General features: G+C 34.6%; 1 protein-coding gene across 5 annotated transcripts; it reads left to right on the forward strand.

Moving 5' to 3' along the window:
• Window positions 1-9,520: 9,520 nt before the first annotated feature.
• Window positions 9,521-27,304, forward strand: LOC135615578 (uncharacterized). Of its 5 annotated transcripts, XR_010488077.1 has the most exons (9): window positions 9,521-9,701; window positions 10,758-10,815; window positions 12,624-12,815; window positions 13,774-13,944; window positions 14,962-15,174; window positions 18,583-18,672; window positions 19,427-19,546; window positions 26,609-26,783; window positions 26,998-27,304. XR_010488077.1 is itself a non-coding variant. In XM_065114272.1 (8 exons), the coding sequence occupies exons 1-8, from the start codon at window positions 9,550-9,552 to the stop codon at window positions 26,651-26,653; spliced, it is 1,041 nt and encodes a 346-aa protein (XP_064970344.1). In that variant the 5' UTR covers window positions 9,521-9,549; the 3' UTR covers window positions 26,654-26,911. The 5 variants fall into 5 exon arrangements, 4 of the variants coding, with proteins under 4 accessions (XP_064970344.1, XP_064970348.1, XP_064970345.1 ...); XM_065114272.1 differs by lacking the exon at window positions 26,998-27,304 and having other exon boundaries at window positions 26,609-26,911; XM_065114276.1 differs by lacking the exons at window positions 14,962-15,174; window positions 26,998-27,304 and having other exon boundaries at window positions 26,609-26,911.
• Window positions 27,305-27,306: the final 2 nt, after the last annotated feature.

Consider the following 27,306-nt stretch of genomic DNA (forward strand, 5'->3'; position numbering starts at 1 on the left):
CAAATGCCTATTTTTTACCTAATTTGGTCAAGCTCAATATTATTGACTAGCTTATTGGACTTCGACCAAGTTGGGTATTGGGCTTAACATAACTAAATCTAGACTAACTTATAGCCAAAATCTAGACGCTAAATTAGATTAACAGAACTAAATTACCTTATTTTGATCAATATATTATATTAAAAAAAGAAAAATAAGATGTACATAATTGAAGTTTGGACATAGTATGTTAGAATATGATAATTAAATTATTTTCCTATGATAAAATTATTGGTTCACTATAAAATATATTATAAAAGGCTAATATTGTTGTAGAACAATGGAGAATGTATGACATGAATAACACAATCATTATATCTCAAATTATTAGTTAGGCTTAATATAGTATTATTATATTTATTGGACATAAGGTAAACTTTATGTACACATATAACAAATGTTTGAAAATTTAATAATCTAATTAGATAAATTTATTTTGAAAATAAATATAGTTTTTATTATGATTTTTAGCCTTTTGTTTTATATCTTATTTACTCAATGAGCCTAATAAAAGAATGTTTGATTATGTGGTTCAATAACTTAGGATATGATTTATTAGCGGTTTAATTAGATTGTGATCAAAGTAATTGATAAAAAAAAGGAGAATCCTAATCTTGGGAGTACCATGATGGCATGACTATCTTATATTGTCTTTTATTAGATTTTCTACTCTCATTTACATAATTACTGAGATTTTAACATCAATAGTTCTTCAATTACATCAATAATAATGGTCCCACAAGGTTTAGTTTTTCATATTTAAATCTTCGAAGGCTTCACGATATCCGATATATCAGATTTAATGATGTTATAAAAAGGTACATGATATCATTCTAGATTTATTATAAATTTATAATTCAATCCTATATTTTCTTGTTTCATAGTTTAATCTTAAAGTCTCGACTAAAACAATGACATTCTTCGACCTTCTCCCTCCTGTCATAAGCACCATCTGGTGTGCACCTAGACCTACTAGGTCAAGCCACTGAAAGTCTTAGTCATAACTATTATGATGAAAGTAAAAAATCATAGTTCATTGAATTAGCATCAGGGTTAGTCTGGAGTTTGAGTTGATCCAATGACAATTAAAGAAAATAGATTGTTGCGATAAAAGAATGGTGAAATTGCTGAAGGATGCTTAGGAGTGAGGTTCTCTCATAGAAACGCTTATGCAATATTTTGGGAGGCTAATTATCCAAAGACATGTCAACCCTGCTAGTCATAGGTGCCCTATAAGCTAATCACGTGAGTGATGACACGTGTGACATGATATGTAGTCTGTTTGCTTATTAACATTATTTGATATTTTATTACTTTATATTCCTGAATATATTGTGATGTCCATGGATATGTGAAAAGGGAATCGGATTGTGATTAGATCACGATAATGTGATCGATTTACCTTTAAACATATATCTTAAATAATCCTTGTCATGGGTTACTCAAGAGAGATATCGAGATAACCGGACAGAATGGAGTGTTGTATATTTATCCATTTAATGAATATAGCTGGTCTTACTACTGCTCATATAGGGACATTAGGGATACAGTACATGTGCTATTTGGAGAATGAGTTTGCTGATTGATTCGCTTTTGAAATGCTAGATGGTTGATAATGCATTATTGTTAGGTAGCGATTCTGTATTCCCAATAGTGTATCTGGTCCGTAGACTTAAGATATCAAGAACGTCTTGTATGAGTACTCCACTCTTTGATACCGGACATATAGGTCTGAAAGTTCTAGATCTAGCACAATCGGTCATCGGAAGTGGTAGCTAACTTTACGATAACTATTGAGTGTCAATAGAGGATTATCCACTCTCGGTGTTATGATAGGAATATCTCATGTATTCTTGCTCAGACAAATCCCTAGTTAGGGTCATTCAGATTGAGAGAAAAAGAGTTCTATGGGAGAATCCGATTAGAGCGAGACTCGAGTAGAAACCATGTGAGTCTGACAACACCATGCTCAGTATACGGTCTCTGGAATATTAGATGAATAAAGGACTATAGGTATACGGTAATTACGGATAGACAGGTCCAAAAGATTTGATTTTTTTGTACCATTTGGGGACTGCGGCGTAGTGACCTAGTACATCCGCAGTCGATGAGTCAAGTGAATTATTATGTAGATAATATTTCACTAAGACAGATGAAGTTCTGATTAGTATAACTCACGACCAGCTTGATATTGGGTTTAGAGGGTCACGCATATATAGCAGGCATTGTGACGAGTAAAGAATTTGATATGAGATATCTACCAAAGCCCCTATCTTATTGAACATTCAATAAGCCATTGAATTATTTTATCCTATGGATGAGATCAAATAAAAGTCAATAAGAGAATATTGGATAGAGATACACTAATCTAAGAGGATTGAGTAGTTAAATGGAGATCCAATATCCAGTAGGGTAGGATCCATTAGGGTTAAGTTGATAAGGGACATCTTTAAATAGGAGGGAACCAATGATTCATAAGTTAGAGACTTTTTGGGTCACCTCTTCAATTCTCCTCCCATTTTCCTCCTCTTATAGTTTTGATTGGCATCGTCGTAGTCTTGCTCTGTGAATCACCGCTTGAAAGGAGAGCGCTTGATATCTTTCACCCTCTCCAATAGATCTGTAGGGATTCAGGGATATACGATCTCACTTGATAATATAATTTTTTATATACATAATTTTAAGTTTCGTAATTTTTATGCTCCAATCTTGCACGATGCCAAACACATCTTAGGAAAATTAGAGATTTTATTTTTTAATATTCTTCCACTGCGCATATGATGTCACCCCTCAAGTTTTCCAACAAGCCCTTCTAGAGTAAAAAAATATTATCTCAAGTGTTAATAAGTTATTCCAAGTTAAGAATAGAGCATCTTCGTAAAAAAAAAAAGAACCTTGGCACAATGTGAGATTAATTAATCGGTCGAATCTTTATAAGTTGTGGATGTAGAGTTTAACTTTTGAGACACTATCTAGTTTTTGCTCCTCTCCAATAGTAACGACATTTGACAAGAGTGCTTCTCAAAAAAATCCCTCAAACACCTAATAAAGTCTCAAAGTGGTGGTACGATGAGTGAGGAGAGACTAGAGTACAGCAACGAAAAATTTATTCTTTATAGCCAACCGTTTCCGATCTGAATATTTTAAGAAATATTATCTAAATGTTTGATACATCAAAGAATATTTTATTGTGTTCTACTTGGAATTGGATGTTGTCCCTATGTAACTAATTTTTATTGTATAGTTAGATAGTTAGAAATCCCTCTTTTTACATGCACAAAAAAGAATCCACATTGGAAACAATGGCATCTCGCTACTCCACAATGATGCTCGCTCTCCTTCTTGGTTGCCTCATTATGATTGCTCAGTCTACCAGTACGTAATTGTATTAGTTCTAACATTTTACATATGTCTAAGTGGCTACCGTGTTTTCTTCTTCGATGGTTTTATTCTAATAAGTCCGATATGGCGGGGATTTGTAGACTACTCCTTGCTTGAAGATGGTGATTGCGATATTCTTGGGCCATGCAAGACTAAAGCAGATTGCGCGAAGCCATGCGAAGCTGCCGGCCACTCCCCGACGGCAGTAATCGAGGCACAGTTTGCTGCTGCATTACTGCATGATGATTCCAAAAAGCATTTGTAATAAGTTTGCTAATGCAACATTTTTAACCTACCCAATAATAATCTGTGTTGCGGAATTAAGGTTTATCATCAATGCTGTTGTGTCTGTGTTTATCTTTGATATCGAAAATTGGTGATTTAGATTGTTATTTATGATGAGATATTCTCCATTTTCTCAATTGAGAAGTTTTCTTAACATAATTTTATCACAAAAAGGGTTTTGAAAATATTATAAACATGCCATGTGGCAACAAAATTAAAACATTGGGTCTCATCTCATGATAATAAGGATTTTTAATTTAAAATTTAAAATTTTGAATAGTTACTGGACAATGATAGAAATTAGTTTTATAAATGATAAATCATTAGAAATATACAAAATAGAAATTGGACAATGACTCAGCTTATAGACTATGGTTGGTCAAGGAGGCCAACATAGTTAACGTCTAACATAGACAGTGAGCACAACGACTCAGCTCATATGCTAGCTGACTATGTAATGGTGGCTAAATATGTTGCATTCAGATTCTAAAATTATGCAAAAATCGAGGTTCAATTTTGGTCCTCTCCGAGTTCAATTTTGGTCAATATCGAGGTGTTTTGGGAATTGTAGTTGGCTATAACAATGAAAAGTTTTGAGTACTAATATGTTGGCCCAACTCTAAGAGGAATAGGAATGATAGACAACATCATCCAGTGAAAGATTAGATCTATTAAGTTAGACAAATGAAAGCCTTAGTCATGCTAGAACTAGCATGCGAACCTAATTCCCGAGCATTGGGAAAATTCTTAGGTCATTTGATAGTAATAATCATAAGGACTAATGGATATTTTTACCCAAACTGAATTTTGACTACTCAATTTATATTTTGACATATATTAAACACAATGGGACCCTATTTTTGTCAATCAAATCTAATTTTGGACCAAATGCCTATTTTTTACCTAATTTTGTCAAGCTCAACATTGACTAGCTTATTGGACTTTGACCAAGTTGGGTGTTAGGCTTGATTCGAGTTGACTAACTCTTTGCTGCTCAATTCTCATGGCCAAAATCTAGATGCTAAATTAGATTAACATAACTAAATTACCTTATTTTGGTCAATATGATGTATTAATAAAAGAAAAATAAGATGAATATGATAATTAAATTATTTTGCTATGATAAAATTATTGGTTCACTATATAATATATTAGAAAAGGCTAATATTGTTGTAGAACAACGGAGAATGTATGACATGAATAACACAACCATTATATCTCAAATTATTAGTTAGGCTTAATATAATATTATTATATCTATTGGACATAAGGTAAATTTTTTGTACACATAAAATACTTTTTAAATTTTAATAATCTAATTGGATAAATTTATTTTTAAAAAGAAATATAGTTTCTTATTATGATTTTTAGCCTTTTATTTTATATCTTAATTACTCAACGGGCCTAATAAAAGAATGTTAGATCATGTGGCCCAATAACATAGGGTATGATTTATTAGTGGTTTAATTGGATTGTGATCAAAGTAATTGGTAAAAAAAAGAGAATCCTAATCTTGGGAGTACCATGATGGCAGAACTATCTTATATTATCGTTGATCGTACTCTCTACTCTCATTTATATAATCATAAGGCCTTCTTGAGATTTTTTTATCAATCGTTCTTTAGTTACATCAATTATAATGGTCCCACAAGGTCTTAATTTCATATTTAAATCTTATAAGGTTTCACGATGTCCGAGATATCAAATTTAATAATAGATGTCATTCTAGATTTATGATAAATTTAGACTTCAATCCTAAATTTTCTTGCTTTATAGTTTAATCTTAAAGTCCATGCTAAAACAATGACATTCTTCGATCTTCTCCCTCCTCTCATAAGTACCATCTGGTAAGTGCCTAGACTTGCTAAGTCAAGCCAACGAAAGTCTTAGTCATGACTATTATGATTAAAGGGAAAATTCATAGTTCGTTGAATTAGTATTAGGGTTAGTGTAGAGTTTGAGTTGACCTAATGACAATTAAAGAAAATAGGTTATTGCGATTCTGTTGAATCTCGGATTTTGATGATGAAACCAATTAATAGTGTTTGTGATCTAATGAGCGTTTTGAGTAATGCAGGGCTAACTTCGATCAGAAAAGATAAATTGATTAAAGTAGGAGGAATCAGACGTTGGGTCGGAGCAAACATATCAGAAGATTGGACGTCGAGCTGAAGGATCGGTCGACGTATCGGCATAAGGCTTCAGGCCGTGAATTTGGGCATCGGGCCAAGAAGATCGGACATTACGCCAAGAAGATCGGATGTTGTGAGAAGATAACATGCCGATTGGGCAATACACCGAAGGAGAGGACAATACGCCAAAGGATCAGACAAAGCGCCGGTAGAACCAATGACATATTAAACAACAAGGATTCACTTGTAATCGATTATGTCTTAATCGAGTCAGTTTAAAGTCTAATTGAGTCGGTTTAGAATGTAATTAAGCTAACTCAATTAAGGGCCAATTGGGCCCAAAATAGGGCTATTTTGGGCCAATAGAAAGGCCCATTCAGTGACCCATGGTTTGGGCTGTGTTGGGCCAAGTGGAAGGCCCAAACAATGACCAAACAGGTGAAATTGTCGTGGCACAATTTCCAAAATTATGTCAGGCGGTGGTACCACCCAGACACAGTCTCCGAGAGATTGTCAGGCAATGGTACCGCCCAGAGTCAGTGCTGCAGGTGGTGGTACCGCCCAGCATAAGAGGTGGTACCGCCCAATGCGGTGGTACCACCAGGACACGGGAAACCCAAGATGAGACATTTTTAGACTCCAAGTTTGAATTAACTTGAAGCCTATAAACCCCTCTCATCCTTGGTTAACATACACAAGTATTAAGAGTGAAAAAGAAAAGAAATGCGGCTATAATCTTGTGTGGACTCCTCTCGAAAGATCGAAGTGTTAAATTTTAACCAATTCCGTAGCATTAGCCTCAACTTTTAATTTCTAGATTTTATCTTGTTGAGCAACATAGATTACCTTTACAATAGCCATTAATTCGTTATGAATTTGTGCTGTAGTTTTCTAGCTCATATGGACCATAAATTAAACCTAGTTTTCTAGCTCATATGGTCCATAAATTAAACCAAATTCGACTATATATTATGGAGACGACTTCGGGGTGAAGGCGCTTGCGGCTTGATGACGACCACCTCTCTACAAAAAGGCCTTCATCGGGTATGTCCCGACTTTGGTCCCTTCGACGAGCAAGTTAAATTGATTTTTATTCTATTTTTTCCTCTCTCTTCTTTTTCTGGATCACGTCGGGGGTATTTATACCTGCATGCAGGAATTGGTCGGGCCCTGATCTGACATGACCGTTAACTCTGGGGGTGGAACAACCTATCTGACGAGATAACATCTTCAGGGGTGTTTGAGCGGCATCAGACGCTACTGCCCTAACAGCAGACGGCACCGTCCCCAGCTCTTGGGGTGGTCAGGCCGCACAGTTGTACCATTGGAGCTTGACGTGACATGCGTCTTCTGGAGGCGTACGATGTCGCGTCGGTCTATAGTGTCTGTCGGTGGTTATGTGGAGGAATTAACCTTTGGTCTTTTTATTATCTCTATCTGAATTTTTTTTTGTATTATTTTAACAAATTACAGATTTCTCATATACAGTTAACATATTCTAGTTTTTATTAACTTTTCATGTTGGCCTCAATAGTTTAAAACTCTTTTATACTATGGTGAGCAGAACATTGATTGTATTATATAGTTAAGAAAATATAGTTTTTCTTCTCTTAAATAAATACCATGCTAAAATAAATAAATTTATGGATTACTGATGAATTTTCTTGAGGTTATCTCTATATGCTGGATTTTTAAAAATTTTGATACTTAATGATCAATATTACTTTATAATATTTTTAGATAATTTATTGAAAGAAATTCTAGTGATGGGATTTTACTAGATGGTGCCCTGTATTTAATTTTTACTTGGGGATATCTTTCCTATTAAAAATCTTGATAATGCCCTTGAATTATGTTATTTCAAGCCAAATTGATCCATGGATCAGTTCAGTCTAACGGAAATGTCTTGATCTAAGTCAAATCTTTTCAGATCAAATCGTGTCGAGTCAGATCTCTTCTATCAACCCATGAACCACCTCTATCTTATCCTCCTCCTACTCCACCGCCTCCTCTTTCTCCCACCCTATCACCTCGTCCTCTCACTCAATCTCCCGCTCCACCTCCCCCTCATTCCCGTCCTCCTCCTCCCACTCTATCTCCATTGTTATCTCCTTTTTCCTCTCCTTTAGTTTTATCCTCCTCCTTTTCCTTCACCTTCTACTACTCTTCCACTGCTCCCTTCCTCCCCTCCTTCTCTACCTCCTCATTCTCATAGTTTAGTCTAGAAAAATACTATTACATTCAAATTATACTCGGGTTACAATTTATTCGTAGAACCTATTAAAAATATATTAATGTTTATATAAATTTATCATAAAATAAAAACATAAGTATAATTTTTGTTAGAATGATGTTCTAATAGAATTCTCAAATTTTGATAATTAATTATCTTAAAATTATCTAGAAATAAAAAAGTATTAATCTTAAAATAGGTTAAGTAATAGAGTTTAAGTTAGTTCAATTTCGAGCACAACTAAGTCAACATAAAATATAAAAAATATAAAATTTTATGATTAGTTTTATGATGAATTTAGGATAATTTTACATAAAAATTAATATTTTTAATATATTATGTGAATAAGTATAACTTTCAAGATAACTCAAGTTTCATATAGAAATTAGGACAAAATTTTCTAGGTAATTTAGGGTAATATTATATAGAAATTAATATGATAAGATTATGATAATTTTATATAGAAATTGATATATTTTGTGAATGAATATAACTCGAGTATAACGTCATTACTAGATAAAGGGTAAGCAGAAGGTGGAGGAGGAACATGAAAGGAGTAAAGACTAGATAGTTAGGATAAAATTAAATCAAAATTAAATAGTTAAGATTAGTTGAATAGTCATCTTCATATCATTATATTTTTATAATTTCATTAAGGATATTTTTAATCAAAGCTAAAAAAAAAAGTGCCCCTGGTAAAAACTAAATATAGGGATATTATTTGGTAAAAACCTTTATTTTTTTAGTAAATTACTCATTATAATCTTTTAGTCCTCCTTAGTGTTTAAGATTGCTCAAAGTTTCTACTAGTCTTAATATTATTATTAATTTTAATATTGTCAATATTTATTATTCCAAAGTTTTATTAATCTTAATATTTCTATTAGTTTTAATATTCTTGGTTTGATTCTAATGTAACCACGTATGAGAAGTGAGTTTATAACCAAAATCCTTATTTATTATTTACAACTATCATTTAAAAAAAATTAATATTTTAAAATTATTTTTTTATAAATAAACATAAATCTCTTCTTTAATATTGAGGGAATGATAAACAAGATTGGAGCATGAGCTGAAGAGCTATAATAAACGATAGACATAAGTTGGACAAATGATAATTGACGATAGCCATGAGGAGGTACGTTAGGAGAAAATAAAATAAAAATATTATAATAAGATAAAAAAAAGAGAGTATAATAAGATGAGAAAAAATATTATTTTAATAAGTAAAAAAATAAAAAATGATGGTAGAGGATGTGGGTAAGATGAGAAAAAAAATATTATTACAAGTAAAATATTATTTTATTAATTTTTAAAGGTGAGAGTTGTCTTAAAAAAAAAAACTCTAAATAAACTTGAATGACGGAACTGACCTTTGCTAAGAAAGCGACTACTGCATTCTTGCGTACCACAAAGAGCTTGTTGACTCACTGGCACAGGGACAGAAATAGGAAATAGGGAAAAAGAATAAGGGCGACCATGGCGGCTAACCGAGAAGCATCCAACGATGAGCCCAGTAGCAGGATCAGGGTTTTAAGCTCTCACTTGCACTCCCCTCCTCCACCTTCTCGAATGGCTTCTTCCGAGAAGGATGCTGCGCTCGCCGCAACCCCATCCGACGCGCCCACCATGTGAGGCATCTGTCTCCTCATCCTTCTCGATTCTTCTTCTTGCAGTTCGGATCGCTTTCGGTATCATGTTTGGTTGTGTGAACTATCAGCGGATGCCTAAAGAGACTTGATTTTGTGGACGATTAATGATCGCACTTCTTAGTTTTGGGGTTTTTGATCGCATTTAGTGCTTTAATGATGTACCTTTACTAACCTAGAGTGGAATTGATTGGGGCGAGGCGGTCATTTTTATGCCGATCGAGGCTTTCAAGAGATTATATGGTGCATCGACTTTCTTATTTTCGTTTCTTATCCTGTTACGTTGGTTTTATTTTCTTAGGGAACTGCTTATTTTGCCTGTATCTCCTCATGATTGTCTCAAGTCCAAATCGGTTATTGGAAGATACGCTAGTTTGCATGAGTACAACAGTTTACATGATGAAATTGGATTCCCTAACATTGAGTACAAATGCTATTTAAATTGAACTCCTATCCATTAACACTAGATGATTCCAGAGGATAAAAAAAATCTTCCCCTCTTACTTAGGGATCAACCGAGTTATAGTTCCAACCTACGTATATAAACAAGGACCATTTAGTTGACTCCATTGCCAAAAGTAGTTTTATTTTTCTCCCATCTTTTATCTTCTAAAGTTCTCGCTAGTACATACTTATGCTAAGCTTTATGCATTTTCTTTTCACACTAACTACTTTTTGAGATTATTGCCCCACCATGGTCTCTTGAACAATCAAGCTATTGCTTGAGACTTTAAGCATTGTTTCCTCTCTATTAAATTGTGTATTCCTTTCTTTTTTCTATATTCTTAAATTTTTTTTTCAATTATAAATGCATCACTGTTTTCTTAATATATGTATGTGCTTCTTGAAATGTGCCACTGTATTGTAACAATTTCTTGGAGACCACACTGATAGCTAAGCATCAAGAACAAGAAATAATTTTCAGATTTAGGACATGTCATGCAATTAACAGAGCAACACTTGTATGTCTTTTTTTGTTACAAAAGCATCTTGATCAAGTAGCTAATTTTAATAATTAAACTTGTCATTTTAATACAGCTTCGATAAAATTATACACAAGGAAATTCCTTCCAAGGTGGTTTACGAGGACGAAAAGGTAATTCATCATTCTTGAAGTTGCTAGATTTATAGATACTATGTTTCTATTTACTATCAGTCGACAGTTGTTGTTTACTTTATGTGAATATTTATATAGGCTATGTTTCTAACTTCAACCAGTTTGTAATGTTTCTTTCTGTTTGCATTAACACTTGTATGTAGAGGAGTGGTAGTAGAATGGATAGGTTGGAAAATTGGAGTGTGATAGGTGGAAAAGTTATATTGTTGAATGCTCAGAATTAGCTCTTCTATTTCCTAAGATTTTCTTCAAGAAAGTGGGTACGAAGCTATGTCATAAACCAGGCTTCCTACTTCTGCCAGTATTTACTTGTTAATAGTTAAAATGTGGAATCTTCTATCTTAATCTTGTGTAGCAACGATCAACAAATCTTTGCACCAGTTATCTCTTTAACTATGGGAGTAGCTTCTTTGTGGTGCCAACTTCATATAAAATCTGTTGTATGTCATAATCCTACTTTGAGATTATTTCTATTCAGTTAAATTTATCTTTTTTCTCTGCCTTTTCAGTTGGTCAATCAAACTTAAAGCTGCAAAACTAAATCAGGGTTTTTTGTGTTTTAGCATTAAAATTTATTTGCATCGAAAGCAATATACTCACAAAAGAAGGAGATTGCATCAGGGCGCACACAGTGTACAATTGATGCACGTACATAAAAAATGCAAGGTTTAGGCTGAGCTGTTGGATGATTCTTGTCTTTTGGATGATTTTTTGATAGAAATGGGTGTCTCCCTTGCTCTTCCTTCAACCCGTACTATATTGTGTGTTCTCATGAGGTTTTTTATTATTATTTTATTTATTTATTTTTGTTCTTCATGTGTCATCTCTTTTCTCTTTCTTTCTTTGTTTCATTTTTTTGTTGCCTTATCAAAATTTTTTTTCCTTCTTGTGATAACCTGTTTCTCATAAGTTTAGCTTTGAGTTATCAATTTTTTGAATAATTGCCAACTTTGGCTCTAAACTCTTGCCACATAGCCTAGGCTTAATTGAATATAGTGATAAAGGAATTTGTCAAATGACTCTTTAGATTGAGCAAATTTATGTTTATGATAATCAATAATATCCTTCATAACTTTGTGTTATGATTATCTTTAGATTCTCATCACTGTTTTCCAGGTCATTTTGTTGGTTTGGAGCTCCATTACATATACAACTTACATGACGATAGGTTTATATTTTAATAATTGATTTTTTTCATTGGAAGTACAGGAAGCTTTATTCTGGGTTTTTCATTTTGGGGAACTTTTACTTCATAGAATTGCCATTACTAAAAAAGTCTAACCAAAGAGTAGGAGAAAAAGATCCACTAAGAAAAATAATATAATTTCTGTGAGTGGCAGTGCCCTATTTCACCTTTCTTTTTCTGTCGTAATCCTTCTTTTTATTCTTGATTCTGTTGATCTTATTCTCTTCTAGAATTCTATTTCTTTAATAGCTTTTTCTATCTGAAATGTTTATCATCTTCTTCTTGATTCCTTTGTTCTACATTCTTCTAAAATTTTACTACAGCTAATGATATATTTAATATCCATGCTTAAATGTATCAGATTAGTCCAAACTGATCTTATTTGAGGCTTGTGATTAATAATCACTAGGAAACAATATTACATTAATAATTGGTTCCAGATCACTGATGATTTTGTTTGAACTTTTGTCAAATATAAGATGCCAACAGATGAAGATTATGGTGAGATTAATATTCCTCTTCACTTAGCTTTATTCTATGACTAGTTTCTTTTCATTTTTATCGGGTTGCTGGGGGACCTCTTCCTCCCGTATGGTATCAGTTGGGAGGAGTGCGAATGGAAGACGGCCCTGTATTGCTCCACCTACTCAAACTACGCCCAGCGACCTCCGGGGAAACCCTTGCCGATGTCCTCGAAACCCTGTGGAAGAACCGAAGGACCGGCCTCGATTCCCTCGAGAAGTCTCGGATCCGGTCCCTTCTCATCCTCCCCGCAGCCCAGGACCTCGACCCAGTGAGTCACCTTTGCCCAACCTCGATTGCTTCTTTCTTGCTGCAAAATCTAGGGTCTTCGTCCATTCTTATGCTACCCTTGCTTGTTGCTGCATTCCTGTTGCAAAAAAGTTTCCTTTTTAAATATCTCCAACGTGTGTATAAAGGTGACTGGTAGCGGAGTGAACACAACGAGAATTTGCTAGTTTAACCGTGAAGAACTGGAGCACACGTTTGCTAGGAATAATGAAGTAATCTTTGCGGGCATGACACTTGATAAGCTTATACCTTAGAGGGTATAGTGTTGTACCCTCATGGTGTGGGTTTAGGGCCATTTAATTTATGGAGAATGTCTAGTTCTCTTGATACATCTCTTCTCATTTCTGATTTTGGTGGTCACAGGAGGCAATCAGGTCAGCCATTATTTTATTGCTATGAAAAATCAGGTTGCTGTTGTTCAGTCGGGGGGGTAATTTGATTTTTGGGAGAAGTTTATTTCTCCTATAATCTGAGCAATATGCTGTTGGTTCAGAAACCACAGGACTAAAAGGGTACGATTGATTCTCATAACTATAATTAAAGTGAAATATGTTGAAAATTTCTTTGAATTAAAATAAGGGTAGAAAAAGCCGATCCCAATACCAATCCTGATGTTGCAAACTATGATATTAACTAGTATTCTTATTAATTTTATACACTTATCTAGCTTAGTTTAGTTCTCTTATTTATCTAGTTTGGAGGTTATTATCTCTTTTAAATAAATGGTCCATATGAGGAGGACAATTCCTAACAAACGTTTCTCTCATTGTTATGACAAATCTTGTTTAAATTTTATGCTTTATTTTCCTAATTGTTTAATATTTATTCTATTATGTTATCTTTATTGCTAGTTTGTACAATACTCTAGTGCCTAACTTTTTATTTACTTGTACTTTTGTTTTTTGTCCATTCTAACTACCGACCTTGTATTCCGATGCTAGATTTTGGCTTGCCTTCGGTTGCTTGTTAGAAAGTGTGTACATGAGAAACTAACAGGAGATGACATCAAAAAATTGTTTCCTCATGACCTTTCTATTGAACTTCAGAGCAGTCTCGTGCTTTTATTTCAGAAGTATCACAATCAGTGGAATGAAGAATTGTCAAGTGACCAGGTATATGCATGTGAATTAAAAGTTAATTTGTAGTAACGACATCTGGCAGTCTGATCAAAGTGGATATCAATATTGTGTAAAAATGTGCATACTAACAGCTGAAATTTGCTTAGTGATTCTTTTCTTAAGTTCAGGAGATTTTTGAAGCCTTGAGTTTTACGGTGGGATTTATTTGTCACCTTTGAAAAGATGGGATTTTTATTTGTAAACTTTGACGAGTGCTGCAGAAGTGATAATTTGGAGACCTAACCACAAAATGGAAATTAGCAAGAAGCACCTAGCTTCTTTGGCCTTTTTTTTTTTTTTTTTCCACTTTTTGTTGTTCCAAATGCTATGCAGTAGTTCCAAGAATAATTTTGTGAAAGACTTCTTTCAGTAAAATTGCAAATCATCATATATGATCATATTTTTATCCAAGGTATGCAATTTCGTACTGTACTGGAGTTTCGACGTTTGCTCGGTACGGTACGAAACTGTATACCGAGCGGTATACCATTCGGTATATATATATATATTTATATATATATACTCTCTCTTATCTCAGGCGGGGCGACGTCACCGAGGAGATGTCTCCTTGTTTATATATATATATATATATATAAGATTATTTATATATATATATATATATATATTTATTTATAAAAGGCGACGTCGCATCGCCTCGGCATCGTCGCCTTTTCCTTCTCCCACGCGGGGCGACGTCGCCTCATTTGTATATATATATATATATATATATATATATATATATATATATATATATATATATATATATATATATTTCGTTCCATCCGGTAAGGGACGGTCCGTGTACCGGTAAGCTGACGGATCGGTATGTACCGCCCGTACCGGGCGGTATTATTTGAAATTGCATATCTTGCTTTTATCATTTTTCCAACGACATACGTGGCTGATGTGCATCTCTTTTTCACTTTCCACCCGTAATTGGCTAACATATTCAGTTTTTATGTTATAACCATTAAATGATTTATTGTATTTTCCTATACCCTTTGGCAACAGGCAAGGGTGTCAGGTCAGGCCAAATTCAATGCAACTCTTGGTCGTGCATCTTCCCCAGCTTCAGAGAAATTGCCATCGCTTTGGCCAAGGCAAGACGTAACTTTTATTAATAATGACAATTTTCGAACATCCAATCAAATCAGGGTTGATTCACATCCTCCACCGTTGGCTACTATGGTTGTTCATCAAGATACTAGCTCTTCCAGAAATATGGTACTAGATTTAACTGTATGGAATTGGAATTCAGTTATTCAACATTTGGAAGCATAATAACTCTTACGCTTTTAAGATTCGTTACTTCAATTTTCTTTATGATATGAACTTACGGTACTTTTTTCTGTTTAGTGATTCCATTTTGTTTGTTGCGTATTAGTTTCATTATAGTTTATATATACTCTTGTTAGGATAGTCACCTCTTATTGATCACCTTCTTTTCTCTGAGGGATCTAGGTAGCCCCTAAGAGAGCTATAAGACATAGATTCAAGAGAGAGAGAGATGAGAGAAGACAAAAAGGAACAATGGAGGATTTTATTATAAGGAACAGTCAAAACTTTTCTTTTGTTCTAGCATATGTTTTTCCTTTAGGCTAATCAAGAGACATGAACAAATTTGGATTTTGGATGGAATTAGGACCAAATTCAGAAGATCCTTAAGCTGGATTGCATCAACTCGAATTCTAAGAACTAGTCACACTATCCATTAAACATTGACCAAAGTAGTCAAACTTTTGCATAAACTAGAATAAGAGTCCATCAGGGCATATATGCTTGATGAAATCATTGATGTGGCATCATGAACCCTACTTTCGTTGGTCTAGGCCCATCATGTTCCCTAACATAAAGGCAAATGGGCCCATAGCTTGATTGGCCACAACATAACTGATGTAGACCCTTTTTGTCCATGTCAATAACATTTAACATGTGAGGATGAGTGCCTTGAATCATAGAAAATTTTCATTTTAACAATTTCCTCCTTGGTTTCACCTTGTCTCTAGATTCCTCAAGGTGAATAATTGTTAATTGCCGATGTAACTAGTTATGGCTTGTTGATGTGTTTTTGCATAGATTGTGCTTCTCTCTACCTTAACTCTGCACATCTCCCTTTAATGGCGTTAGGTTAATAGCCTTTTCATTTTCTTAGATTTTGAAGGCTCTAAGCAAGGACTTTGTAAAAGCACGTTACCTTTTTTTACGAATGCTGCTTCATATTTCATATAGTTGTCCATTGTGTAAGAAGGCTGATTTATGTCATGTGGTTTATCATTCTTGTATGACAAAAGCGCATAAGCAATCCATCTTAAACATAGTCCAAGCTGTTGTCTTATGCTATGCAGATATCATTTGTACCAGTATGAGGATTGTTTTTAAGGTGCGAAGAAGTTAATTTATCTACATATTGAACATAATAAAATAACTATTTCAAATTCAAGTGGTGGGGTCTTTGCCACTAAATTTAAGAAGGTTGACTACATGTGCAGCGGATTGTGCCTTCCATAAACCACATAGATGATTGAGAAATTTGTGAAGGATTGTTGTCACCATTATAGCTTTTTCAGGCAAATATAAGGGGATATCTTTGAAGAGCATTTTAGAGTTAATAAGGTTGTCCTTAAGTTGAGAGGTTCAAGGAGCCATTCAAAAGCGATATCATCCTCTGGAGAATATTTGAGTAGATATCGTCCTTTACCTCCACCACCTTGCTGGTCATCCTATGGCCTGATGTCCATGGTAATAGGCCAATAGGCCGGGTTGTTGTTGGTTGTGTCCTGGGGCAGCAATTGAGCCGCTTGATGTGGTAGTGCTAGAGTTGTTTCATTAGACTATTGTGCGTGCTCTTTGTCTGTATTTGGACCCTACTAGCTATTTGGTGAAAGCACCTCCTTCACTTGTTATTTTGTGTTGATAACTCTATAGTCTTTTCTCGGGGGTAAGGTTGAGAGGGCTTCGATAGAATTTGAGTAAATTGTGCCTCTTTCGGTCTCTCTTCTGAGAAATCCGATGAAGATGTCAATGTTACCGTAGATTCTTCCTCTCATCTTTAACTCAATTAATCCGTGCTTTAAGTTGTCGAAATTGTGCATCCAAATTGTCGAAGACTCGAAGTGTGACAATTTTTTGTTGGATTTGTAACATGATGCCCATCATATAATCCTGGAGTTCTTTTTCTTGCACTTGCAAATTGGTTGAGGAGAATTTCAACATCTTGAAGGCAATATAGATATTCAGTCTTAACTAAATACCAAATTAAGTTAGTCTGCTATCATCGATCTATTTCTTCTTTGAAGGAAGGAGACATCCTCCAGAAGTGACCAAATAGAAAAGAAGTATATTAAAGGAAATAAAAAAGGTGAAGAGAGAAGGTAGAGGAACTATTGAGAATTTGTTTATCAGAAATTAGTCAAGACTTGTGCCCAAGGGGCTATAGTCATTGTTACGACCAAGGTATGCAGTTTTGAATGGTACCGGGCGATACGTACCAGTCCGACAGTAAACCGGTACACGGACCGCTCGCTATCGGATAGTATTTTATATATATATATATATATATAAAGGTGACGTCGCCATGTTTTTTTGTGACGTCGCCCCCCTTGGGGAGAAGAGAGGCGACGTCGCACTTTTTTTAAAAAACTTATATATATAAATAAATAAATAAATAAATATATATATATATATATATATATATATATATATATATATATATACAGTACCGTACCGAGAGAATGTCAAAACTTCAGTACGATACGATATTTCAATCCTTGGTTACGACCAAGACGTGAAGCCTTATATGATTTTTGTTAGAGCAGGAGTATCCTCAGAAGTTGTTGGCCATCAACCTTGATTGACGTTATTGTCGGGACACCAATGGATTGTTGACCCCCTTCGGTTTCGATGTCACCATCCAATGGCTAACCAATCCCTAGTTGGAACGATCAATGTTCTTCTCCTAGTGAGACTCTAAAGGAGGTCTAACCCTAATTCCTTCCTTCTAGTATATGTTGCCCGTCTTCTAGGCTGATTAAGTAAATTAGGGTGTTTGTCCATTGACCCATCAAACGTTGGCCAAGCTAGTTAAACTTCCACATAATCTGCAATTATAGTTCATGGAGGCATTAGGGTTGCTAATATGGTGTCACGAAGTCCTTCCTTCACTGCCCAAGCCTAGAATGCGATCCATAGAGCTGGAGGGTGGCTGGGCCCATGGCCTGGCCACCCATGGCTTCCCCTTGGCGGATCACATAGTGGCTAGTGTAAAGCTTTTTGGCAATGTCGACAACAATCTAACAATTGAAGATGAGTGCATTATATCACCTAGATTTTGCATCATAGCAGAGTTGTTTTCTTCAATACAATCAGACAATGCACTTACCTGAGATTGAGAATGAATTTGGATTATCTGAAAAATTGTGTTGATTGTGAACATCACCTTGCATCAGTTTTACATTCATTCATATTATTGGAAAAAAGTAATTTCATTGTTCATGAATATTTTTCATTTGTTAGTTCTTGTAAAAGCACTACATATTATAGTATGTAAGACCTCCTAATAGCTTTAATTTGCCTCTTACAATCAAATGTTGCTATCATCAGTGCTATAACTTACATGTTTATAATAATATGCAGGAAACTCTTCCTCGACTGAAGTCAATGACATGGATCATGCAGAACCGTAACTCGGCACCTGCAAACCGAGTAGCTGTCATCACTTTAAAGGTACTGACCCAGATTTTTTGTGCATGAAGTGTATATGCATAATTGATAATAATCTAACAGTATATATTGAAGTTCTCTTCTGGTTACAATCTAGTACTTGGCTCCATAATGCTAGGAATAATTTAAGTGAAGATTTGTGGAGTTGCATTTTCTTAGTAATTTGAAAAAAAAAAGCTTGTTTTCTTTAAACAGTTTAGGTGCAAATACATTAACTGTTTCCGTGGCTGTTTTGATCTACTAAATTTCCATAAGAACATAAAATCCACAGCTACATGCTTGCATTACATTTAGCTTTCTGTAATTATTTTGTCAGACATTTTGCTCTTTACATTATAATAATTGTTTGGAACTAAATAAGAATTATGATAAGGAGAATTATCAAGTAATGGCTTCGACAACAACCGCAGTGGACAACAACAACAATAATGACAAGCTGTAATCTCCCAACGAAACAATGGCTTTGATCCTGATTACAACAATATCTGGCAAAAATTTCTCTGTTTGGTATTTTCTAGGCTCCTTGTAAGTTCCATCCATGTATTGCTAAAATGCACAGCAGCAGTTTTTAGTGCACAAATTTAGGCTCAGTTCTGTTTGTTATTCCTATAAATTTCTGTGATCTTTTGGTCAATTACCTGCTTTATATGTATTAAATCTGACTGCCTGCTAGCTTTTGCTAATTAATTGTATGGATCAGGGCACATAGTCATTTTTTTCTATTCAATTTATGACATCTAGTTGCATATGTATTCAGCTGCAAGATTATACAAATTCTACTTCTGGAGAATTAGAAGTTAAATTTCAGCTTTCCAAAGACACATTGGAAGCCATGTTGAGGACAATGACCTACATCAGTGAACAGCTATCAAGCTCTGTAAGACTGTTAACTCATTTCTGCTGCATTTACAATATGTTGTGTTTCTTTAGTTCCATGTTGATTTTGTATTATCTGGTTATGCTGGAAATACTTTATGATATACAATACTACCTCTGTTAGCAGCACATGTAAAATCAAGCTTATAAAACTAAGTGTAAAAAAAAATTTGAGGAAACTTTTGGGAACTATAGTGTTAATTGTAATGAGAGGTTGATGGTGGTCAAATTAGGTTATGACCTGGAATTCTTGCCATCTCTGTGTGTGTGTGTTAACTTGGACATGTTGGCAATATTTCATCTAGATTTAACATATTTAAGGCGTCAATATACATTTACAACCTTACACTAAAAAATGATTGACATTATAATACCTAGAACTTTTTGTCATGTGGAGAATATCGTGATTCATATGCTCCAAGTTATACGTCATAATGATATAGGATTTTTTTTTTTTATCTTTCTAATACTTTGTTGGTTTGGTTTCTTTACAAATGTAATAATTTACCACTAGATAATATCTTATGTATTTCTATATCACCAACCAATTATCTAAGAAGAAGAAAGGAATCTATAAGTTAACAATAAAAAAAGATTGAGAATTGAATCTAAGAAAAGGAAAAGTCAAGTTAAAAAATGAAAGATGATTGAGGAATGTTATAGCATCAATCATGCTCTAAGATAGTAAAACAACGAATCACTAAAAGGTAACTAAATTTATAAAATCAGAGTCAAAATAGAGTGGTTAAGTGAACCGTTCTACAAAGAACTTATGCATGTGTCGGAAGAAATTACTCATTACAGAAAAGAAAGTGGATGTGTGGTCATAAAGCCTAAACAAACATGGTTACTTCCCTCCAATAACTCATCATGTCATTGTCATGATTATACCAGTGTAGTCAAAGGCGCTAGGCGGTAAAAGGTGTAAAGATGCCCAATGCCCAAACTAAACAAGGCACTCATAAATATTAATATTTTAATATTAAAACAAGGCACTTGACCATATTAAAATTTTAATACTCCGAATGAAACGAGGTGCTCACGAATATTAAAATTTTAAAAATATAAATAATTGATAAATATAATCACTAAAATAAAAATAACATCAAATTGTATTCATTTAAAGTACCAAATTATATTGTGCAAATATAATAACAAAAATGATAAAAACAGACAAGATTAGCTTAAATGATCATCAAAACCCATTTAATTATTCTCAATCTTGTCATAATCCTCCTCTTTAGTTGATTTATATTCCTTTTATTCATCTTCATCATTATAAGTTTTTTCCTCTTCAACAATTATACAATGATTTAAAAAGCGTTATGCGCTAAGGTCCCAAAATGCCTGAGGCGTTAGGTGCTCGCCTAAGCAAAACAAGGCGCTCGCTCAAGCAAAACGAGATGCTTTAAAATATAAAAATATAAAAATATATAATATAATTAAAAATATAATTATTTAAATAAAAATATGATATTAAATTAAAAACAAAGATTAGTAGTGTTAAAATCTAAATAGTATATTATTAATCTAATAAATAAAGATTATTTTGAACAGTAATTAATAATTAACTGTTACTAGTATATTTACTGTTAACAACAATAGGGAAGAGTAGTGACCAAAGAAGGCGATGAGAAGTTGTGGTGAGAAGCTGAGTTGTAGGTAGCAGACAACAATAGAAGCTGTAGAGTCGCGGATAGTAGGAGGCAGCAGACAACAACAGCGACAGCGGAGTCGTGGACAACAGGAGGCAACAGACAACAACAGCGGCAATGTAGTCGCAAACAGCAGGAAGGCAGCGGACAACGGTAGCAGTAATGGAGCCGTGTTGCGGACAATAGCAGGCAGTGGATAGCGGCAGTGGACAATAGCGGAAGCTGAGGAGACTCAGTTGGCGATACAGGAAGACTTGAAGTTAGTGGGAGAAATCGTCGGCGGTGGAGGTAGAGGGAGAAATCGTCGGTGGCGAATGCAGAGGGAGAAATCATCAGTAGTGGAAACAGAGAGAGAAGCATGCGTAGGGTTGGGAGTCGTGGTCGTGCGCTGATATAACTACGTGCATTAGTTGATTCAATCAAATCAACTAACGCAAATTTAAGCGGTTTAGTTACCTTATATCAACCGGGTGCTCACCTGAAGTGCTCGACGCTTGGGCTTGGGTGAGCGCCCAAGCGGCACCTCATTGAAGCGCGCTGCTTGTTCCTTAAATGAGGCGCTTGGGCCTCGCCTCACCTGAGCGCTTAGGCGAGCGCTCGAGTGCCTTTTCAAATCACTGCAATTATAGGTAATGGACTTCAGGCTTTTGCATTAATCTTTATACTCATAAGTTATCTTGTGTATGTTTTCATTTCTCTAACACCTAAAGCTCCATATGAAGTTCTTGTTACATTTGCCCATATCAAATTATTATCATCAAAGATAAACTCATCTTCAGCATTTTCGAAGTAAGCACCCATTGCTCCCACTAACCATTCGTTTGAATCATTAGTCTCGTTTAACAAAATTAGATCGAAATTAGACCAATTGTTTCTCACAAATTATAACAAGCCTTTAGAGCTTGAATATATTTTGTAGATAAAATCTTGTAGTCATTGATGCTCTAATCATTTTTTTTCCTTTGTATGAATCTGTTATATTATATTGATTAAGGTCCATTTAGGTGCAAGTAGTATTAAAAAAAATAAATTACTTGAAACTAAAATATTCTTATATACTTACATTCTCAAAGAAACTCTAATATCTCTTACGACTCTTGGCACGACAAGTCAAACTCAAAATTTTGATAGCTAATTATTGTAAGTTCAGTGTAGAATTTCCAAATTGGTCTCACCACTCAGTTGTAAATTTAAACTTAACTATTAACAATAACAATGCTTTAAAAATTCACATGATGTTAATTATATGAAATTATAATACTTGGAGACTTAATAGCCCTTGATCGAATTGCCATAAGAATTTAAAAAATGACACTCATCATTCTTATATAAAGATAATTAATTTGTTATCTTGTATTGAACTTTAATGTTGACAACTAATCTTGCAATGTGCTGATATGATCCAAAACTGTTGATATAGATGATGAAGTTTAAATAGTGCCCTACTACATGTAATGAATGATAAAGCTGACATCCCCATCTTTTATCTGTGATTGTAAAGATTTTTGTTACACTTTTTTCATTTTCATCAAGTTTTGTGAATTGTTTTCTTGGCTCTATTAATAGCCTCATAATTATATCCCATTGGCAGCTTTTCTCATTATTTGTGAGCCGAAGATTTTGAACAAGGGCCCATTACTTTTAATGCATAGATCATATGATACCAAAATGATGGCATCAAGATAATATCGCTTGCCCTCTTGACTTTCGTCTTTTTTGCCCATTCACTTTACCTATTTTTCCGAGTTAAAACATATTTATAAGGTTGTGTTTTTGTTAGTGTATACTTTACAATGTCATGAATGAAGTGGCAAATCACGTGATTCTGCACCTCATCAATTCCCTATTGCTTGTACATTCTCTTATCATGATCAAAGTCTCACTATGATTATATATAAACCCAAAAATAAAGATTTTCTTTTCTAAAGTCTTCTTGATGTTTGCAATCTTAAGAATATCTTCTAATATTATATTAATACAATGTGTCGCACATGGAATCTAATACAAGTGCAGCTTTGGAGCAATTTATCGAAAAAGGTACAATAACAACAAAGCCATAAGTCTCAACTATTTGGGGTTGGCTACATAGATATTTTGTCACCATTGAGATATGTAAAAAGTCATGTTTAGTTAAGTTCAGAATATTTAAATATTTATTTATATTTTTTATTAAGCATGTTTAGGTCTTCCTTTATTTCTCTTTGTATCATTAACATTAATTATTTCACCTAATTTGCTTAAAAAAGATAAATATAATTAATAAGTGTTTGAAAACATAAAAATAATATAATTAAAATATTTAAAGAAAAATCATACCAGTTAAAACATAGTTGCTTCGATTGTCTATTATCATCTTAACCACATTTTGTTCTTTAATTTTTTTTACAAACTTGTCAAGTAATTCAAATATTTTTTCTCTAAATTTCATAAAAGATGATCTATCAATTGACTTAACATTATTTTAAATGAACAATTGATCAAAAAATTAATTATACTTCTTTGTCTTCCATTGGTCCATGTATTTGACATAATAGAATAACCATATTTTGCTCACGCATCCCTATGATTCTTTGTCAAGCTATTTGTGTAATCTAACTCATTTATCAAATATAAAACTCTCTCCCATGGTAACTTGGAGGCTTCAGCTTAGGACTTTATCTTCCAATAACTTCAATTATGTGCGTAAAGTTGCTTAAATAGGCTGCATTAAAGGGAATACCTGCTCGATAAAAGAAGCTAGCAATGTATTGATCTATTTTAGCTCTTGCTTTCTCATCACAAGCATCATTTATATATCTTGCTCTTTTTTTACTTTGCATTGATTTATCTGGTTCTTGAAACATATACAAATCCGTTGGTCCTTTCTTTTATGGAAATTTTGACTTCTTAGTAATAACTTCCTTTCCTCTTATATTTGATGCTCTCTTACCATTAGCATTTACCTCTTCCATACTATCATCTTCTTGAATTTCATCTCTAAGTTTCTATACATCATCATCTTCAAGTAAGTATCTACCTAATTCAATCTTTTGGTTCTTTTTCTCATTCATGTATGCCTCCATCGTTAGTTTGACCTTTATAGGACACGCTTTGCATGCATATGCATTTTTGAAAATTTCAACTTGATGTTGTTTTGCATGAAATATGCCACCTGTTGTTGCCTTATCCCAAAGCATACCTTAGGATCCTTTGGGTCCTTTAAATAATTGTAACCTTCATCCAAGATTTTTTTTGAGTTTCTTATTAATGATTCATTTGAAGTATTTCCTACTGGAGCCATGATTCAAGATCCTAAAGTGTGACAATCCAAAACACTTGGAAGTAGCAATGACAAATTCAATCCTTTATATAACATTCACAAGCTCTGTTAATAAAAAAATAACATAGGAGGAGGAGGAGGATGATGGAGAGGAGTTTGTTAGGGTATGGGGAGGGGGTGGGTGGTTGTGGGTTGTGTTGGTTGGGAGGGGAGAGGGAGGAGGAACGAGAGAGGGGGGGCTGTTAGGGTCCGGGGGCAGGGAATAGGGCAAAGAGCTATCAAGGACAAGGAGGCTATTGGGGAAGACACTGGCTTGTGGTTGCAACGAGAAGGAGAGGGTTGCAGAGAAGGGGGAAGACGTGTGTGGCAAGGGGAAGAAAAGAGGTCGGGGAAGACGTCTACCTTTGCTGAAAGAGAAGAAGACGCCATAGTTGTTCACTAATGCAGAGGAAGACGATGCGGTCGTCGTTCGCCAATGCAGAGGAAGACACTACAATTAGGTTTCCATGGGTTTCTTGTGCGCATGCGAGGGGGGTGTGAAGTCATTGATCTGGTTTAATCGAATCAGAATCAGTGAACTTAAATGGATTAATCTCGACCTAGGTTTGATTTAAATCAGGCAGGAGCTTGGCCTGCTCAGTGCTTGGGCCCAAGTGTGCTTGGGCCACGCCTAATTGAAGGTGCCTGCCTGGATCAGTTTCCAAGCAGTTGGGCCTCACCACGCCTTGTTTGGGTGCCTAGTTGACAGCTCGAGGGCTCGAGAGCCTGATGACTTCAATGGATCGTACAATTTTCAATCTAAGCCTTTGTTTATAGATAATAACATTTCAACTACCACTAACATTGGATTAGACTATTTTATCATACCTCAGCTTAAACATATCTAAAGTTTCCTAAAGCTCATCTTAACATTTGTTTCTGTGAACAAACAATGTAGCCTAGAAGAAAGATGTCTGGCCACAAGGCCTAAAACGACATGGTTTCTTTTATCCAACAACCCTCATGTCGGTGTCATGATCGCACAAGTTTAAGCCATCCGAAGGTATTGTTTTAATTTAACAACTCAAATAATAGTAAGATTTGATAAGTGAAGACTTCTTTTTTTGTTCTCCCATCCAATTCATCTAAAATTTCCTAAAGACAAAGTTCCTAAATTATCATTTTTTTTCAAGTGAACAAATAATAAGACCCAAAATAATGTTAACACAAAGTCCCTAAAATGAAAAAAGCCTTAGTCCAGGCTTAACGAAACTGAATATTTGACTCCTGAATTTTGATGCATAATTTTGCTCTGGCCTTTCATATTTTGGAGAACTTCCAGTTATCAAGGAGATGAAAAGCTATGTGGAGTAAAGAAGAAAAGGTCACTGACTACTACTAAGATAAGAACCTACCAGAACTTTTCCGAATGTGGGTGATAAAATCACTGGTTTTGTGGGTCGGGGTTGAGAATGGGGCAGCCTTCGAAAAGCTGATTAGAATACATATTTCAAATCTCATAAGCAAGTCCCATTGATCATATTCAATTTAAGGGGTATCTTGAAGTAGTTATGGTAATTGCATTTTTGTGAGCTAAACCTGCTATGACCTTGAAACCTTGGGTTTGTATCCATTTTGTGTAACGAAAGGATCAACGAAATAAAGTGACATTATCAATAAATAAAAGTTGACACAATATTTATTCCCCACCAATGTTATATTATCTCTGGTGTCAAGAACTCGTACAATAGATTATCATGGGGGAAAAAGAAGAAAGAGAAGTTTTGCTTGGTTTACTCTCTTCTTGTGTGATTTATTGATCTTAAGTGATATCAGAGCTCTTGTGGTTCATTTAATCTTATAGCTAAATCGATCAAGGTAATATTATGTTGATAATTGCAATTTCGTCTTTTGGTGAACATTTATTTTGTCAGCCCCATATAATCATAGGCATGGTAGCAATCTGGCGAATACAGACGTGTATGTTATTGTATTTCTGTTTCATTACAATTTTCAAGTTGGTTCCTTCTTCCTGGTTGAAATGAAAATTTCCTTGTGCTTTGAGTGTTTTTTTTTTTATTCCACTTGTGACTAAGCAAAGTCAAGTTAGAATGCTGGACATATGTAGCATGCTGTTTTCAAGCTTTTGTGATACACAAAGCCATGGCAGGTGGAGCAGTCATCAGAACCTTCTGCGAAAAAGCCGAAACAATAGTGTGGACTCTCAAATTTGTTGATCTTTTACTGGAGTTTTTGATGGGCAGCACTTGGACTATCCATATGCACCAGATGCCAGCATCAGTTGGCATTTCTGCAACTTATATCACACAATTGGCGTGAACACAGTTAAGTCAGCTACTGAAGATATTGGTCACAATGGTGTTTGAGTTGGTAGTTTGAACCTAATTATATGAAACCAGTATATGATTTTTTTTTTTTTTTGAATCTCACCCTTGCCATTTTGAAAGGGCAATTCTTGTGGCATAATCCAGTTAGGGACTGACTTAGATAGGCTGTTCTAATGTGGTTACCTTCTCAACTTGGCATTCCATCGAGCAGGAGTCGTCAACGACTGGGATGCATAGTTAATCATGCACAGGAGCTGAACTGAGCCTACCACAATGGGCACCGAGCTGCTGCTTCTTTTGGCTGTCAGTCTAGTTTTTTCCTCTCACTTTGGGTGTCTGAGACGTACATCATTAACCTCCTTAGATCCTAGATCTGCATCGTGGGTTTAGATGGCTTGCATTCTAATTGTGAATTCCATTCGTTGATTGCATTGCTACCCTCTTAATTCACGAGTCTCTTGTAGTTGGAAAGCTGTCTTTTCTATTCTTTTAATTTTTGGTGTCACTTGGGTGCATTAGA

Source organism: Musa acuminata, chromosome BXJ2-6 (assembly GCF_036884655.1).
Source record: "Musa acuminata AAA Group cultivar baxijiao chromosome BXJ2-6, Cavendish_Baxijiao_AAA, whole genome shotgun sequence".
NCBI lineage: Eukaryota > Viridiplantae > Streptophyta > Magnoliopsida > Zingiberales > Musaceae > Musa > Musa acuminata.